The following is a 15039-nucleotide window of genomic DNA, read 5'->3' on the forward strand; positions in this document are numbered from 1 at the left end:
ATGCATATTTAATCAGTAAGATCTAGCATAACCAAAGAGAAACCAAATCTATAATTGGTAGGATCCTATTAATATCCGACCATCTAGGGTTTCTCTTCTAACAAAGAAGAAAGTACTATCTCTCTTTCACACACACACACAGCCAATGAGAGGTGGTGTTGTTGTTGAAGGTTTGTGTAGAGTCGCAAAATCTCAATGCATTCAAATTCTTGCATTTACATCTCTAGCAATCGCTTTCTTGGCTCTCTTCACTAACACATCCACCTCTCTCTTCTCTCTCCCATCTCTTCCATGGGCATGGAACCCTTCTTCCTTCTCCTCCCTCTCCTCCGCCCCTCCGCCACCAACGACAACGACAACGACGAAGAAGAATCCAAACATGGCCCTCTACCCTATCTTCACTGTATAAGTAGTACTAGTATTACTTTTCTTGGTTTGATGATTTTGGTCAAAACCTCATAATATTCTTGATTTGTTGCAAATTATTTTTTTATTTGTGTGAAACAGAATCCGAAAATGCAGAAGGCGGTTGAGAAATTGGCCAAGGAGTTGGATGAAGAAACTATGATTAGAAGAGGCATCGAGAGAGACCAAAATATGGTCAAAATCGAAGCGGATCTTGCTACCGCCAGAGCGTTAATCAAAGATGCGATTTTTAAGAGTCGCGATTCGCCTCCGCTAGCACAAGACGCAGATTATATTCCACGTGGACAAATCTATAGGAACTCTTATGTTTTCCAAAGGTAAATATTAATACTATTTTTAAGAATATGTTTTCATAATTTATTTTGATGACATAAATATTTGTACAAAAATTCGCATAACCTTTTATTCATGAGTGCTCGATACTATATTATATGGGTATAATATTAGATGCAACTCGGTGTATTTTTAATTTATTTTGTAGATATATGAACTATATCTAATATTTTAGTGTTTTGTTAGACTATATATGCGCTAGCTATCCGAGCCGATTATTAAACTTTCTTGTTAATATAAAATGTCAATTCCAACCATTAATTGTCTGTTTCTAGTTTTTACTATTAATTAATTGTGTCTAGCATTAATTCGATGACAATTGCAAGGCGGGTCTACAAAGTGTCTTCGAACATAGTATAATATTTAATATTTAATATTTCTTGTTTATCGAGAATATATATTAGTAATAGCAATAAGGTTCCCCAAATTATGGGGCAAGTATTTAAAACAATTATTTAATTTAACGTAGCGAAATTTGTGGACATTGTTTGACGTTTTCATTAACCTTTACTATGAACTCTCAATTGATAGTATATTATTCTCATAATTCCCAATTTTTATGCGAAGATTCATATGATTAGAATAGACATAGGTCCATTGTCCACAATTTCAGTGTTTTCGGCCCAAACGGCAAAACTTTAATACATATTGTAATTCTTTAATTTTATTTATTTTGCAAGCAGGAGTTACATGTTAATGGAGAAGATGATGAAGATTTATGTATACGAAGAAGGCGAACCCCCTTTGTTCCACTATGGGCCCACTAAGAATATATACTCCACAGAGGGCATATTTGTTGGATTAATTGAGTCCAACAATAGTCAATTCAAGACTCATGATCCTAATCAAGCCCACCTCTATTTCCTCCCGTTTAGCGTCGTCATGATCCTCCAACACTTGTTCGACCCAGCCGAGCGCGACAAGGCCGTGCTCGGACGAGTCATAGGAGACTACATAGCAACACTTTCCTCTAAGTATCCCTATTGGAATCGGAGCCTCGGTGCTGATCATTTCATGCTCTCCTGTCATGATTGGGTACGTAATGTATTTTATTTAAAGTTAATAAAATTTAAATTACAAATTTTGGTTAAATTCTGGTCTGTTCCATGAATTTTAAAAAATTAAATCAAGAGTTTTTAATTTTTTTTAAATCATCGATCTAAATATCGTTAAAATAAATATTTTTTTTCTCTTTTATATTCCTTTATTTCTTTTTTCTCTTATTTTATTGAAATGTTGTCGTTTTTAAACATCAACATCAATTTGTGTCTGGATGGGACAAATGAGAAAATTTGAAACTTCATGATTCAAATGGCTATTATCCCTTGTATTTATATTATATAGTTAGAATGACAAAATATGCATATGAAAATTTTCATTTTCACAAACAATGCAGGGCCCACGGGCAACGTGGTACATGCACCACTTGTATTTCACATCGATACGAGCCTTATGCAATGCGAATACCTCAGAGTTCTTCAATCCAAGGAAAGACGTATCGTTCCCGGAGATCAATCTCCCATTGGGAGACATCTCCGGGCTAACGATGCCTGGATCTCCGAACAGAACAGTTCTAGCGTTCTTCGCTGGCCGATTGCACGGAAAGATTAGGAAATCCATCTTTGAGCATTGGAAGGACAAAGACAAGGACATCATAGTGTGGGAAGAGGTACCTAAAGAGTCCAAGTTCTCTTACAAAGAGATGATGGGGAGGAGCAAGTATTGCATTTGCCCTAGCGGGTTCGAGGTGGCGAGCCCTAGGATCGTGGAGGCTATATACGCCGAGTGTGTGCCGGTTTTGGTGTCCGAAAATTATGTATTGCCGTTTAGTGATGTGCTTGATTGGGACAAGTTTTCGATCCGAGTGACGGTGGCCGAGTTGCCGGAGTTGAAAAGGATCTTGGCGGCGGTCGGAGATGACGGGTATGTGGTGCTGCGGCGGAGGGTGAGGGAGGTGCAACGCCATTTTGTGGTGAATGATCCACCTAGGAGATATGATGTGTTCAATATGATGCTTCACTCACTATGGTTGAGAAGGTTGAATCTTAGAATCAATGTGTGATAAGTGATTAGTGATATCTTGCATGCACAATTTATTTATTGGTTTTTTACCATGATTAGATGTATAATGCAGGTATTGTTACAAGTAGGTTTTGTTACTTCTTATTTAGCAAAAGATATGTAAGTTATGAAGGACATTAATTAGTGAGAAATATGAGGAGTCGTTGGCTCGACCGATTTCCAATCTCAAAAGCTTTTTATATTGCGTTGTCCTTTTGCTTCGGGAGAACAATAATACTTTCTCCGTCCATGAAATATTGTCCAAGTTTGACTCGGCGCAAGTTTTAATAAATATGTATAAAAGCAGTGGCGGAACCAAGAAATTAATCAAGTCTGGGTCGATTTTTTTTAAAAAATATTGTATGTATTTAATTTTACATATAATGTAGGTACAACTTTTACCACACACTAGATGATAACTGTTTTCGATGAGTCGTCATGTCTTGAAATCGCAGAAGAATTGTCTCGTTTCTAATTTTTTTTGAAAATTTCTCTCTCAATGTATACAACAAAGATACCATTCATCCATTCATCTTCCATTCAAATTCGTAAATATGTCCTAATAAGTTTCATTAAAAAAAATACTCTCTCAATAGAAGTTGTTACATCTGGGAGAATCTATGTCAACTCACAAGAGGAAAACTTAATCTCTTGTGGTAGAAATCAAAATCTTTGCTAGATTTCCTAAACCTTCAATGTTGAAAAACTCAACTTTATCAACGACTGTATCACTTACTATAAGTTTTAAGTTGATATGAAAGAGACGTGAACTCAACTTTATCAACAACTGTATCATTTACTATAAGTTTTAAGTTGATATGAAAGAGACGTGAGAAGTCATCCGGATAATTTATACTAATTCTGATTTTACCAAACTATCAAGTCATCCAAATCCAAGTACCAATTAAATTAAGAGGCATCGAGGCAAACAAAATTTATAAACATGAGACGCACAATCACGTGCTGCAAATTAGATTATTTTATTTGATCTGTTATATTTTGTACTATGTCCGTTTCTTATTAATTGGGGTGTTCCTTTTTTGCACGAAGTTTAAGAATAGTGTGTTAAATGGATAGTGAATAAAATAAAAGAGATAAAGAGAAAATATAGTTAAAAAATAATTATTTTTTGCTAAAAATGAAAATGATTCAATTAACCTGAAACTTTCCAAAATAATAAAATGACTTTATTAACATAGAACTAAGTGTAAATTTTATCAAATAATCAACATTTACATACCCTAATACCCATTAGAATTCTTACCATAATTATGCAAATCTCCAGCATGTGCGTGAATCGTGATTTTTAATTTGGGCTTATTATGTTGAAGCATCATTAGTTAATTTAGTACTACTTCCCTAACGGCCAAAATAGAAAGCAACCCAAAAATAAAATAAATGGCCCTAAATTAAAAAGCCCAGGTCTTTGTCTTCACCTTTAATTCAATTTCAGAGACACCGATCGGTGCTGAGCGATATTCGCTGAAACTGGACGATTGGAGTGCAGGGGCAGATACCGGTTGGAGGATGGCCGTATAAGGGAGGATCGGGGTCTAGTGCCGGCCAAGCCCCTCTTTGGCGTGGGGGTTTGGCCTTGTGTGGTTCCGTCGCTGAAGAAAAGTGAGTTGAAAAAGTTAGTGGAATAAGAGTCTCACATTTATATACTACTCAGTTTTATAATAGAATGTGAGTATAAAGAGTTAGTGTAAAGTAGCTTTCATATACCAAAAATTATAAAAAAGCAAAGTAGACAACTTTTCACGGACGAACCAAAATGATAAAACTGGACAACATTTCACGGACGGATGGAGTCCTCTCTTTGTCCCAGTTTAGATGACCTCTTTCTTTTTTGCACTTGTTTTGTAAAAACAACAATAAATAGTTAAAGGGGAGAGAAATTAAAGTAAGAGACAGAATAATACTCCCTCCGTCCTAAGATAAGTGACTCATATTCCTTTTTGGGACGTTCCAAGATAAGTGACTCATTTCCTTTTTTGGTACTCTCTCTCTTACTTTTTCTCTCTATTTTTAACTTTCTTACTTTATTCACTTTCCACTTTACTAACAAAACCTCATTTCCTTAAATCCCGTGCCGAAAAGTTTATGGTCTATCTTGGGACGGAGGGAGTATAAAAGAGACTAACCCCTATATTATTTTCTCGCTGACTTTACTTTCTCTCTACTTTAATTAACTATTTATTACTACCTCCGTCCAAAAATATAATAGAAAAAGTTGTAAACGGCATGAGTTTTAAATTGCAGTTCGTAAAGTAAGAGAGAAGGAGAGAAAATGTGGTGAAGTAGTGTTAATGGAATGTGAGATTCACATTTAGATTGATTCATTTTTAGAATTAGTCTAATTTTAATGGATAACTCAAAACGGTAAAACTTGTCTATTTTTATAGACAGATGTAGTACTGTCATTTTCCCAAAATACATGTGAAAAAAATGAGTCTTAAAATGAGTCATCTAAGCTAGGACGGCGGAGGAAGTAATATTCTATGATTCATTTGGTTTGGTAGGTTTAACGTTAATAACGGTTTTGTGATGTGCATGTAAGAACTAAATACAATTACTGAGTCTTCTCACAATATTCGAATACGATATAAATTGAAATTATTTTTCATACGAGACACATGTGCTTGTTACATATATGCTCATAATTCTCATACCAAGTGGCAAGTTATGTCAAGAAAAAAAAAATTAGATGGATTTTGTATAAATTTTGATAAAGTGTGGTGGGTTAATGTAAACTTTAAACAATAAAAAAGTACTACATGGATTAAAGAATAATACATAAATAAAAAAAATAAAATTTTTTGGATTTAAGTTTAAAGTAAATATTAAATTAAAATTATTATTTGATGTTACATTTATTAAATAGTCTATCAAACCGTAGATTAGTTGTAGGTAAGCCTTAAGATCATCTTCAACCATTTAAACTAAATTCATACTCATTTCTAGTTCTGTCATATTATACAGTGATATCATTCCAACCATTACCAAATCCAAATCTAAAAAAGTATTTCACATTCACCTACTTCTTTTTACTTTTCAATCTTACCTACAAATTACACATTAATACCATAATAGTTTATCAATAATTTATTATAAACTAAATATCATATTGTTTAATTTATTTTCTTATAGTATTAAATAATTTATGAAAAATTATAGAAAATAACTAATTAATCTAATAATTTATAAAAAATAAAATGGAAAATAATAATAGATGAAAGAATAATTAAACTTAAACTAAATACCACAAATACTTAACCTTAAAGGGGAGTGATCAATTGCTAACTCATCATTTAATTGCTAACTACAACTAATTTAAGGTCACATGATTTTAAAAAACGTGTGGTCTACAATTTGCCATGTGTAATTTTCGCTTTTATTAATTAAATCGAAATTTTTTTTAAAAAAGCGTCAAATTAGGGTTTTGGATGAAAATGTCAATATAGTGTTTCGAAAATATCAACACAATGTTTTGAGAATGTCAACACAAATTTAGGATTGACATTATATATGCTTTATATTGCATATTATCTTAGCTGTATTGACATTAGCCTGTGTACGAAAAATACGAAAATTCTAGATTTTTTTTTCAAATTTTGACGTGAACATATGCATGTAGTATATCGTTGGAATCCTTATAAAATTATCTTTAATTTGATATATGTTATATGAATTTAAAGTTTTGGGATTTCTTTTAAAAGTTAGTTATAACTAACTTGACATTAATACCCCTATTGATTTTTATTGGAATTAATCCTATAGCCTTATTGACGATTTTGTTGATCGTATTGATATTTTATGGTTAATGATCTAAACCTTTAATTTAAATATTTAATGGCTATTATTGAGTTGTATTTAGCCATTAAGCATTGAGTTAGCAATATAACACTCCCCTAACCTTAAATAGATACTTAAATATAAATCTAAAATTCAAATATATTTAAACAAATCCTAATTGAGGGCCACGACTATCAAGCCTCCATCGTCTTCTTCATATGAAGAGAACCCCGTCGTCTATCTATAATCTATCTACGCTTCTTGTTTCCGCCATTTCCTCTCCATCAGGCCACAGGTATGGTCCCCAATAAATACATAAATAACAAGGGGTGTTTTGCAATTTTTCACAAATTATGCAGTAGCTACTGTTCAAAAAACGCACAAATGGGGGATTTGAGATGCGTTGGGGCTGTTTTTAACTGGAAAAATGGGTTGGATTGGAGAAACATATGTTTGAATCAAGTTTCCTGTTTCAGATTTGTGCCAATTTGGTTGCTAATCGCAGTTCTGGAAAACTGAAATTGAGCTGCGCCACAAGCCCTCGATCCTCTGTCTCCTATCGAAGGTAAGAGATTCTCGTTATTGCTCTCTATTTGGTTTAAACTCGAACGACCGATGAGTATAAGAGTGATTTCCAGTTCGGACTAGCTCTCTCTGCCATTGTATGATGAGAAACCAATTGGTCTGTTTTTTTTTTTTTTTTTTTACAATTAGCAAATTTATTGCTCTCTATGCATGGTAAACTTCTGTAGTTATTGACTATTATGAATGCAGCTGAATATTTTTTTGAATTAGTCGTGAATATGCTTAATTGTTGATGGATAATTTTGTTACCGGTTATAGGAATGGTTCTGTTTGTGATGTGATTAATTATTTGCAAGCTTTTAAGGCCTGAATTGATGCACGAGAGTACGTTTGAGCTGCAAGATCATCAGCTCAACACAATTTCTCTGTTTCTGATTTACTAGATTCGAATTAATTGATAGATGAGTCCTTTTTTTAATCTTATTGTATCTTAATTTTATCTTTAATGATTGAGAATGAGCTTATCTGTGATGGCATGGCAGAAATGTTGTCGAGCAGAAGAAATTGTGCTATAGTGATAGTTGAATGTTGGATCTATAACTGTGTAATCAGTTACTACTCACCAAGATGAGCTGTGCGATGCTCTCATGCTAATCATACTGTTAAGTTAGCTCGGAAGAGTCATTTGCTCGCTCTGGGAGTCTACCTTCATCCATAGGATAGACTGTGTGTGCATTGGGTATATGAGGCTGAATTATAATTTCACATATTAAAAAAACCTCTCCATCTCTTTTATTTTACTTAACTAGGCGTGGCAATGTCAATCCATATTCTATATTCAGAATCAGAGCTTGTGAAGATTGGAACTTCTACTTAGTAGTCTTCCACTTCTTTTTCACTGTTGGAGTTCTTGGATTATGCTCCTTTGTACTTGTTGATGTGCTGCTGATGTCTTTCTCTCAACACCATCATTCTGCATTTATCATTCGCACTTATGGAACTTACTTTGATGTGATAGTTTCAGCAGAGTCGACTTCTTTATTGCTTCGATTCTCCAACTATATGGTAGAGGAGGTTCAGTGATCTACGTCTTTCAAATGCTCTCCTAGAATTGTGATTAAGTGGCAAGTAAGATTTTCCGAGGAAAAATGCATGGAGTTCGTCAAACATTAAATCAGATGTCCAGGAAGTTGCATAACCTGGCTAATGGAGGTCCAAGTGATACCTTGAAGAGGAAAGTTGCTGAACTAGAGAAAAAGAGAAAGAGAAGACATCCCAATAAAGACGACTTATATGTGGATGTTCCTGAATCAAGAGCCTGGCTTGATACTGCAACCATGCCACTGGTACTCACTGCTGTGGGTACGGCCCTATTTGCGAAGATCCTGATGATGGTATTGTTTAAGTTTGTTTTCCACAAATTGATAGATAATAATCACTGAAAGCTAGTTTATTGCGGTACTTCTGAATATAAATCGGACTTTTCTTAACTCATCAATTTTTAAAAGGTTCAGGTCTTATTTATTAAGAGAATAATTGTGTTAAAGCTTTAATTCGGTTGAATTGTACTAGCTCTTACATCTTTGTGTGCTGTTTTTATTCAGTTAGTTGTCATTTCGATATTGATTGCTTCCAAAATAATGGAAAATGGAATTTCGAAGTTTCTAAAGTTTTTTCTTTGATCTGATATTTACTGCTTTACATAGTTTTATTTTCTTTTTAACTTTCTGTTGATATGTGCCTAATAGACTCTTGAATAAGTTGAGTGTAATTAAATTGTTTGTTTCCAGCTAGATGAGGCAAATGCCCAGGAACGACTTGAGAAAAAGATAAAAGATGCCCCCGAGGGTCAGGGAACTGTCAGGATGCTCACTCGAGAGGAGTGGGAAAAAATGCGAGAAGTTCGGCCAAGGACTCCATTTGAATCTACAGTAGCTCGTCCAAATGCAAAAATACGGACGGGAGAACCTCTTCGCAAGGTAAATTTAAGCCTGTTATCGTTATCATTTTGTCATGTATATCCTTAGTCAACTGAAAAACTCATGGTTTTAAACTTCACACAAGTAACTTCCAGGAAAAAGAACCTGCTTCTCTTAGTTCTGCACCTAACTTGGCAACAGTGGGACATGGGCATCACCATTGATATTTTAAGACCTTTTGTAGCTAAGGCTGCGGCACCACTTAGATAATCTATTCCCACAAAATGTTGAATCATTTAGTTGCTATTGTTATCTCTATTTACTTAATGTGTCGATGAAAGATCAATTTGATGTTAGTCCTTGATTTCCGTAATTGATACACATGATCTGGCTTGGGACATGAGTCTATCTTGTATAAAGCATCTCCTGATATGGTTCTGAATGCATACTCCAAGAAAATAAAATACCTTAGCTACTCTTATCGTATGCTTCTTGATGATGGTGCGATTGCAATTTTGCAGGAAGATGTTAAGGACTGGAGTTTAGATGTGTTCACAAATGCACTCACACGCGCTGAGGAAACTGCTAAACGTGGATCAGTTTAGGTGTGTGGTGTGCAGTAAGTATGCTTGTCTCACATAAATTCGCAAACTGCTGAGAAGCTGATGGCCTCACTCTCCGAAGGCCAGATTTGTTGGTAGCAATTCTTGACTAGGCTCATTTCCTTGGACATTGGCAGTCTTTGCATGATAATGCACTGAGATGCTCCAGCAATTAGCATTACTGCACAGTATCAAAGTGTGAATTTTATTGGTATTTTGTAGACTTATTATTTATGACCAATTAATGATATTGGTAACTATTCAACATTCCAATCGGTTGCGTATGGAATTGTGTGCCTTCCTTTTTCAAGGATGGGATCCCATCATCACATCACTACTCTTCCCATCTTTACTACTGCCATATAGTAGTATATTTATTTACATTGTCTCAGAAAAGGACTATGGTTGTCTCTTATAAAATCACTAGAATGTTTGAGATCCAAGTTTATTCACTCAAGCAATTTGGAACCTGATTCGTCCTTGTGTTGGTACATTTAAAAGAGTTAATAAGAAACTTTTGACTTTTTCTTTTCGAAGGCAAGAACCATTCTAGTAAGTAGCCTTAATATGATTGATCACTCCATCTATTTGATACGGTCCACAGCAATTAATGACTTTGAAATAAACCAAATTTAATGCAACCATCATCAAGATTATAAACATTAATATAATAGTACGAACAATATTCATGTACATCTTTACTAATAGACACGTGTAATACGTATCTACAGTGTTGTCGGGGTCCATTTTTTTCAATTTGGGGCCAAAATGTAATTATCCAAAGCATAGAATAAAGTGTATTTGCAGTTGAGATTATGTTTGATTCTAAACAATACACATTGAACAAGAGAAAAGCATATCTCAAGTTTCCCAGATTTGCGCGATCGAGTAGAGCTCCAATCCTCAATAAGGTTAGGTTAACAACTTCGTATGATCATCGCTTTGATGCATGTTTTTGTGGCCCCTGCGAATTGCTAATATTTTCTTTGATTTTACTATTTATTTGTTTTGTTTTTTTGTTCGTATTGATTTATGAATTGATTAGGTTTGATTCTGTGCGGTGCTCTCTTAGCTGGTTAATTTTGTTTAGCATTAGCATTTTTACTTTTGTGTCAATGGAAATAGTTATCTAGGTTTAGCTGATTCCCTATGCATCAGATGTTTTTATGATTGACTCTGTTTAGAAGTGGACCTCGTCTTTATTTTGTGTGTGTATGCAGATTGTCGGTGAGTTGGTTTTGTGTATTATGGCCGATGTGTGTGTGTGTGAGTTGCTTGTCAGTGATGATTGTATGTAAGTTTTTGTTGCTTCTGCTATTCTACAACTGTTGGTACTTCTATGCTATGTGTTTGAGCTTTACAATCCAAGTTAGGTCTCCGGTTTCTTTACTTTGATCTGTGTATCATATTGATGTTTTCTACACACAGGATCTGCTATTTGAAAGCTGATTGCGTGTTTATTACGTGGATCAAGTAGGAAGGGAGCAAGTATCTTATAACAATCAAAATGGGGAATCTTGGAAATTGGAGTCTTATGTCGCTTATCAAAGATAATGGAACATATGGAATTGCTTGTGCTGCCATGGTTGCCATAGTTATACCTATCCTCCTTTCTGTGGTTATTGGGGGTAGGAGAAAGTTGAAGCAGAGAGCAGTTCCAGTTGAAGTTGGTGGTGAGGCTGGTTACGCAATGCGCAATGTTAGATCGGTCAAATTAGTTGAAGTTCCTTGGGAAGGGGCCACAACTATGGCAGCATTGTTTGAGCAGGCATGCAGGAAGTATTCACAGCAGAAGCTTCTCGGGAGTAGAAAAATAATTGCTAAAGACACTGTTACTTCAAGTGATGGCAGAAAATTCGAGAAGCTTCACTTGGGTGAGTACCAGTGGGAAACGTATCAGCAGGTATTTGATCGTGTGTGCAACTTTGCTTCTGGTATGATTAAATTAGGGCACGACGTTGACTCCCGTGCTGCTATTTTTTCTGACACACGAGCAGAGTGGCTCATCGCATTTCATGTAAGAATTTATTTTTGTGAATTTTTAAACCTCTTTTTGTTATTCTTATTTAGTTTGTCCTTATGAATTATACTATTCCACTTTCTCTTGGGCACAGGGATGCTTTAGGCAGAACGTCACTGTCGTCACCATATATGCTTCTTTAGGAGAGGAAGCCCTGATTCACTCATTAAATGAGGTGACTGTCATTCATTCCTCACATAAAAACTGTTCTGCTCCAGATTTATTTATTTCTTTGTTTTTTGAGGATTAGCGTGCTCTCTCTCTTCTTTCCCTTTAATCACTTGCAGATTCTTCTTTTTTGCTTTGTTTTTTAAATTTAATATTCTTCTGTTGGAGTACTAGATCAATTCCTCCTGAAGCAACTCCTAATACTACTATACTAGTAAGAACTTACTCATGTTTACTGGTATTTCACAGACTCAAGTGTCAACTGTGATTTGTGACTCTAAGCAATTGAAGAAGTTGATTGCAGTGCGTTCGAGCTTGACAAGCATTAGAAACATAATTTATTTTGATGATGAAGAGTCTTCCAGTGATACCAGCATCATCAATGAGATGAGTAACTATAAGGTTTCCTCATTTTCTGAGGTTGAAAAACTTGGAAGAGACAGCCGTGTTAATCCTAATTTACCTATCAAGAAAGATATTGCTGTCATTATGTATACAAGTGGCAGTACAGGCCTCCCAAAGGTTTGATTTATATGCTTCTCTGTCACTGAACATGTGTTGAGAATTACATTTGGTTTTACTGCTTGAATGTAGCTATTTAGGTCAAGTACTAAATCATCAGATCTTGTTATTTTTAGATATAGGTGTGTGTAACATGTTCTATTCCAACTCAAATATATGATGAATAAAATGAAGAAAATGGACATGTATTAGCTACATGGATTTGCCCACATGAGAACAATCCGATTACCATGTTAAAGAAACAATGTCCAGATTGCAACTGTTGTCGAGTACAGAGAATGTTAAGTTGGAAGCTTACCAATAATGAAGGAGAATTAGAGAAAATAAGCTTATAATGCACGACAGTGTTTTTGGTCAACCAATGAATTCTCCTTTGTACATTATTATTATCACTTTGGAATTTAATTTATTATGTGTCAGTAATCTTCGTTGTAAACTTAATGTTATCCTACAGTAACATGGTTTCTCATTTGCTTATTGTAGGGTGTTATGATGACACATGGCAATATTGTCGCTACTGCTGCAGCAGTTATGACAGTGGTCCCATCAATTGGAAGCAGGGATTTCTACTTAGCATACTTGCCCCTTGCTCATGTTTTTGAATTAGCTGCTGAGGTAACATCCTAACATGTTTATTGATGTCATTATAATGGCAGAAAATGAATATTCAAGCAAGTTCTAAGATGGTATTTTTCACAGACTGTCATGATAACTGCGGGTGTTGCAATTGGCTATGGGTCAGCACTAACGTTGACAGACACATCCAACAAAATTAAAAAAGGAACTATGGGAGATGCTTCTGCATTAAAGCCTACTTTGATGGCGGCAGTTCCAGCTATACTTGATCGTGTCAGGGATGGAGTTCTGAAGAAGGTCTTTTAGTAGTGCAGTTTTTCATACGACTGAAACCATTACCTTGTGGAGCAGCAAATAATAGAGTTTCTGATACTTCGTCTTTTTTTATGTCTTAGGTTGAGGAAAAAGGAGGTGTTGCAAAGAAACTTTTTGACATTGCTTGCAGACGCCGATTGGCGGCTATTGAAGGAAGCTGGTTTGGGGCATGGGGACTGGAAGCTAAGTTGTGGGATATAATTCTCTTTAACAAGATAAGGTCTATCCTTGGAGGACAGATCCGCTTTATGCTTTGCGGTGGAGCTCCTTTATCTGGAGATACACAAAGATTTATCAACATTTGCATAGGGTAATTTGAATGCAAGTTTAATAGTAAGGAGAATATAAAATTGCTAACCATAAGCTTTTTTTTACTGGTTGCTGTTTGACTAACTTATATGTTTCTCTTGCTTCTGTGTGTAGAGCCCCCATTGGTCAAGGGTATGGTCTGACAGAAACATGTGCCGGAGCCGCTTTTTCTGAGGCGGATGATATTTCTGTTGGCCGTGTTGGCCCTCCTCTTCCTTGTTGTTACATCAAGGTATATTTCCTCTTACTAAAAAAATATCCTCTGCTGCATGCCTTACTCCATCCAACCTGCTAGCATGCCTTAAATTTCGTTTTCATTCTTTGCAGCTTGTGTCTTGGGACGAAGGCGGTTACAGGACATCAGATAAGCCTATGCCTCGAGGAGAGATTGTTGTCGGTGGAGCAAGCGTGAGTGCTGGTTATTTCAACAGTGAAGCGAAAACTGCAGAAGTATACAAGGTGAAAACCTGTTCTTGGTAACTACACAAAGCTGCTACCTATATTTCTTCTAATTCATGGTTTCGTCTTTTTCCATTTGCTGATACAGGTTGATGAGAAAGGCATGCGCTGGTTCTATACGGGTGATATCGGGAGGTTCCACCCCGATGGATGCCTTGAGATCATTGACAGAAGGAAAGACATTGTGAAGCTTCAACACGGGGAGTACATCTCACTCGGAAAGGTTCTGAATGTGATTCAAACCACATAGATGCGGCAAACCCTTTGTTTGCCTTTCTGCAAATTGATGTTACATGGAAACTGATACTCTTGCAGGTTGAGGCTGCACTCTCATCAAGCAATTTCGTAGAGAATATCATGGTGTACGCAGATCCGTTCCACAACTTCTGTGTCGCCCTAGTGATACCTGCACGCCATGTTCTTGAGGGATGGGCTGATAAATCCGGATTCAAGTATTCAGATTTCGCTGAGCTGTGTGAGATGCCGGAAGCTATGAAAGAGGTTCAACAATCACTAGCCAAGGTTTGTTTGTTCCCTTGTACCCATTTCTTAAAGTTTTGAGTCGTTTAGTTTATATGCTCGTGGGGATATTACAGGCTGCAAAACAAGAGAAACTGGACAAGTTCGAGGTCCCGGCAAAGATAAAGTTGTTGCCAGAGCCATGGACTCCAGAATCAGGCCTGGTTACTCAAGCACTCAAATTGAAGAGGGAGCAAGTGAAGGCCAAGTTTAAGGATGATCTTGAGAATTTGTATAAATGAAGAAATGGAATGTGTTCCAGGTTAATTGTAATAGCAACTTGTTTTTCTGTTTGTGGTGGTTTTTTTCTTTTCACACTTGCAACAAACAGTTTTCTAACTATATGTTGATGGTTACCTACTTGTTTATTAATAATAAAAACATCCACAGTTTCCTGAATTTTTGTTCACTAAATCACCATTTTGCTTGTATCTTCAATTACTTTTTCAATCTCGTTCCACTTAATTCCATCGTTGGATAATTGAAAGTA

General features: G+C 35.7%; 3 protein-coding genes across 6 annotated transcripts; all 3 read left to right on the forward strand.

Moving 5' to 3' along the window:
* The first annotated feature begins 36 nt into the window (after positions 1-36).
* Positions 37-3004, forward strand: LOC125212992 (probable glycosyltransferase At3g07620). 2 transcript variants are annotated; one of them, XM_048113315.1, is made up of 4 exons: positions 37-403; positions 508-743; positions 1443-1794; positions 2156-3004. In XM_048113315.1, exons 1-4 carry the CDS (start codon positions 146-148, stop codon positions 2819-2821), a joined length of 1512 nt encoding a protein of 503 aa, XP_047969272.1. In that variant the 5' UTR covers positions 37-145; the 3' UTR covers positions 2822-3004. The 2 variants fall into 2 exon arrangements, with proteins under 2 accessions (XP_047969272.1, XP_047969273.1); XM_048113316.1 differs by having other exon boundaries at positions 317-409.
* A 3772-nt stretch (positions 3005-6776) lies between these two features.
* On the forward strand, positions 6777-9934 carry LOC125212079. Of its 2 annotated transcripts, none has more exons than XM_048112119.1 (5): positions 6777-6910; positions 7092-7180; positions 8159-8534; positions 8931-9119; positions 9581-9934. In XM_048112119.1, the coding sequence occupies exons 3-5, from the start codon at positions 8289-8291 to the stop codon at positions 9662-9664; spliced, it is 519 nt and encodes a 172-aa protein (XP_047968076.1). In that variant the 5' UTR covers positions 6777-6910; positions 7092-7180; positions 8159-8288; the 3' UTR covers positions 9665-9934. The 2 variants fall into 2 exon arrangements, with proteins under 2 accessions (XP_047968076.1, XP_047968077.1); XM_048112120.1 differs by having other exon boundaries at positions 8165-8534.
* A 521-nt stretch (positions 9935-10455) lies between these two features.
* LOC125214579 (long chain acyl-CoA synthetase 8) lies at positions 10456-14948 on the forward strand. 2 transcript variants are annotated; one of them, XM_048115664.1, is made up of 12 exons: positions 10456-10572; positions 11090-11678; positions 11776-11856; positions 12099-12371; positions 12855-12986; positions 13071-13244; positions 13343-13572; positions 13686-13803; positions 13899-14030; positions 14119-14253; positions 14346-14552; positions 14627-14948. In XM_048115664.1, exons 2-12 carry the CDS (start codon positions 11169-11171, stop codon positions 14789-14791), a joined length of 2157 nt encoding a protein of 718 aa, XP_047971621.1. In that variant the 5' UTR covers positions 10456-10572; positions 11090-11168; the 3' UTR covers positions 14792-14948. The 2 variants fall into 2 exon arrangements, with proteins under 2 accessions (XP_047971621.1, XP_047971620.1); XM_048115663.1 differs by having other exon boundaries at positions 10458-10572; positions 11139-11678.
* The last annotated feature ends 91 nt before the right edge of the window (positions 14949-15039 follow it).

Source organism: Salvia hispanica, chromosome 3, assembly GCF_023119035.1.
Source record: "Salvia hispanica cultivar TCC Black 2014 chromosome 3, UniMelb_Shisp_WGS_1.0, whole genome shotgun sequence".
Taxonomy (NCBI): Eukaryota; Viridiplantae; Streptophyta; class Magnoliopsida; order Lamiales; family Lamiaceae; genus Salvia; species Salvia hispanica.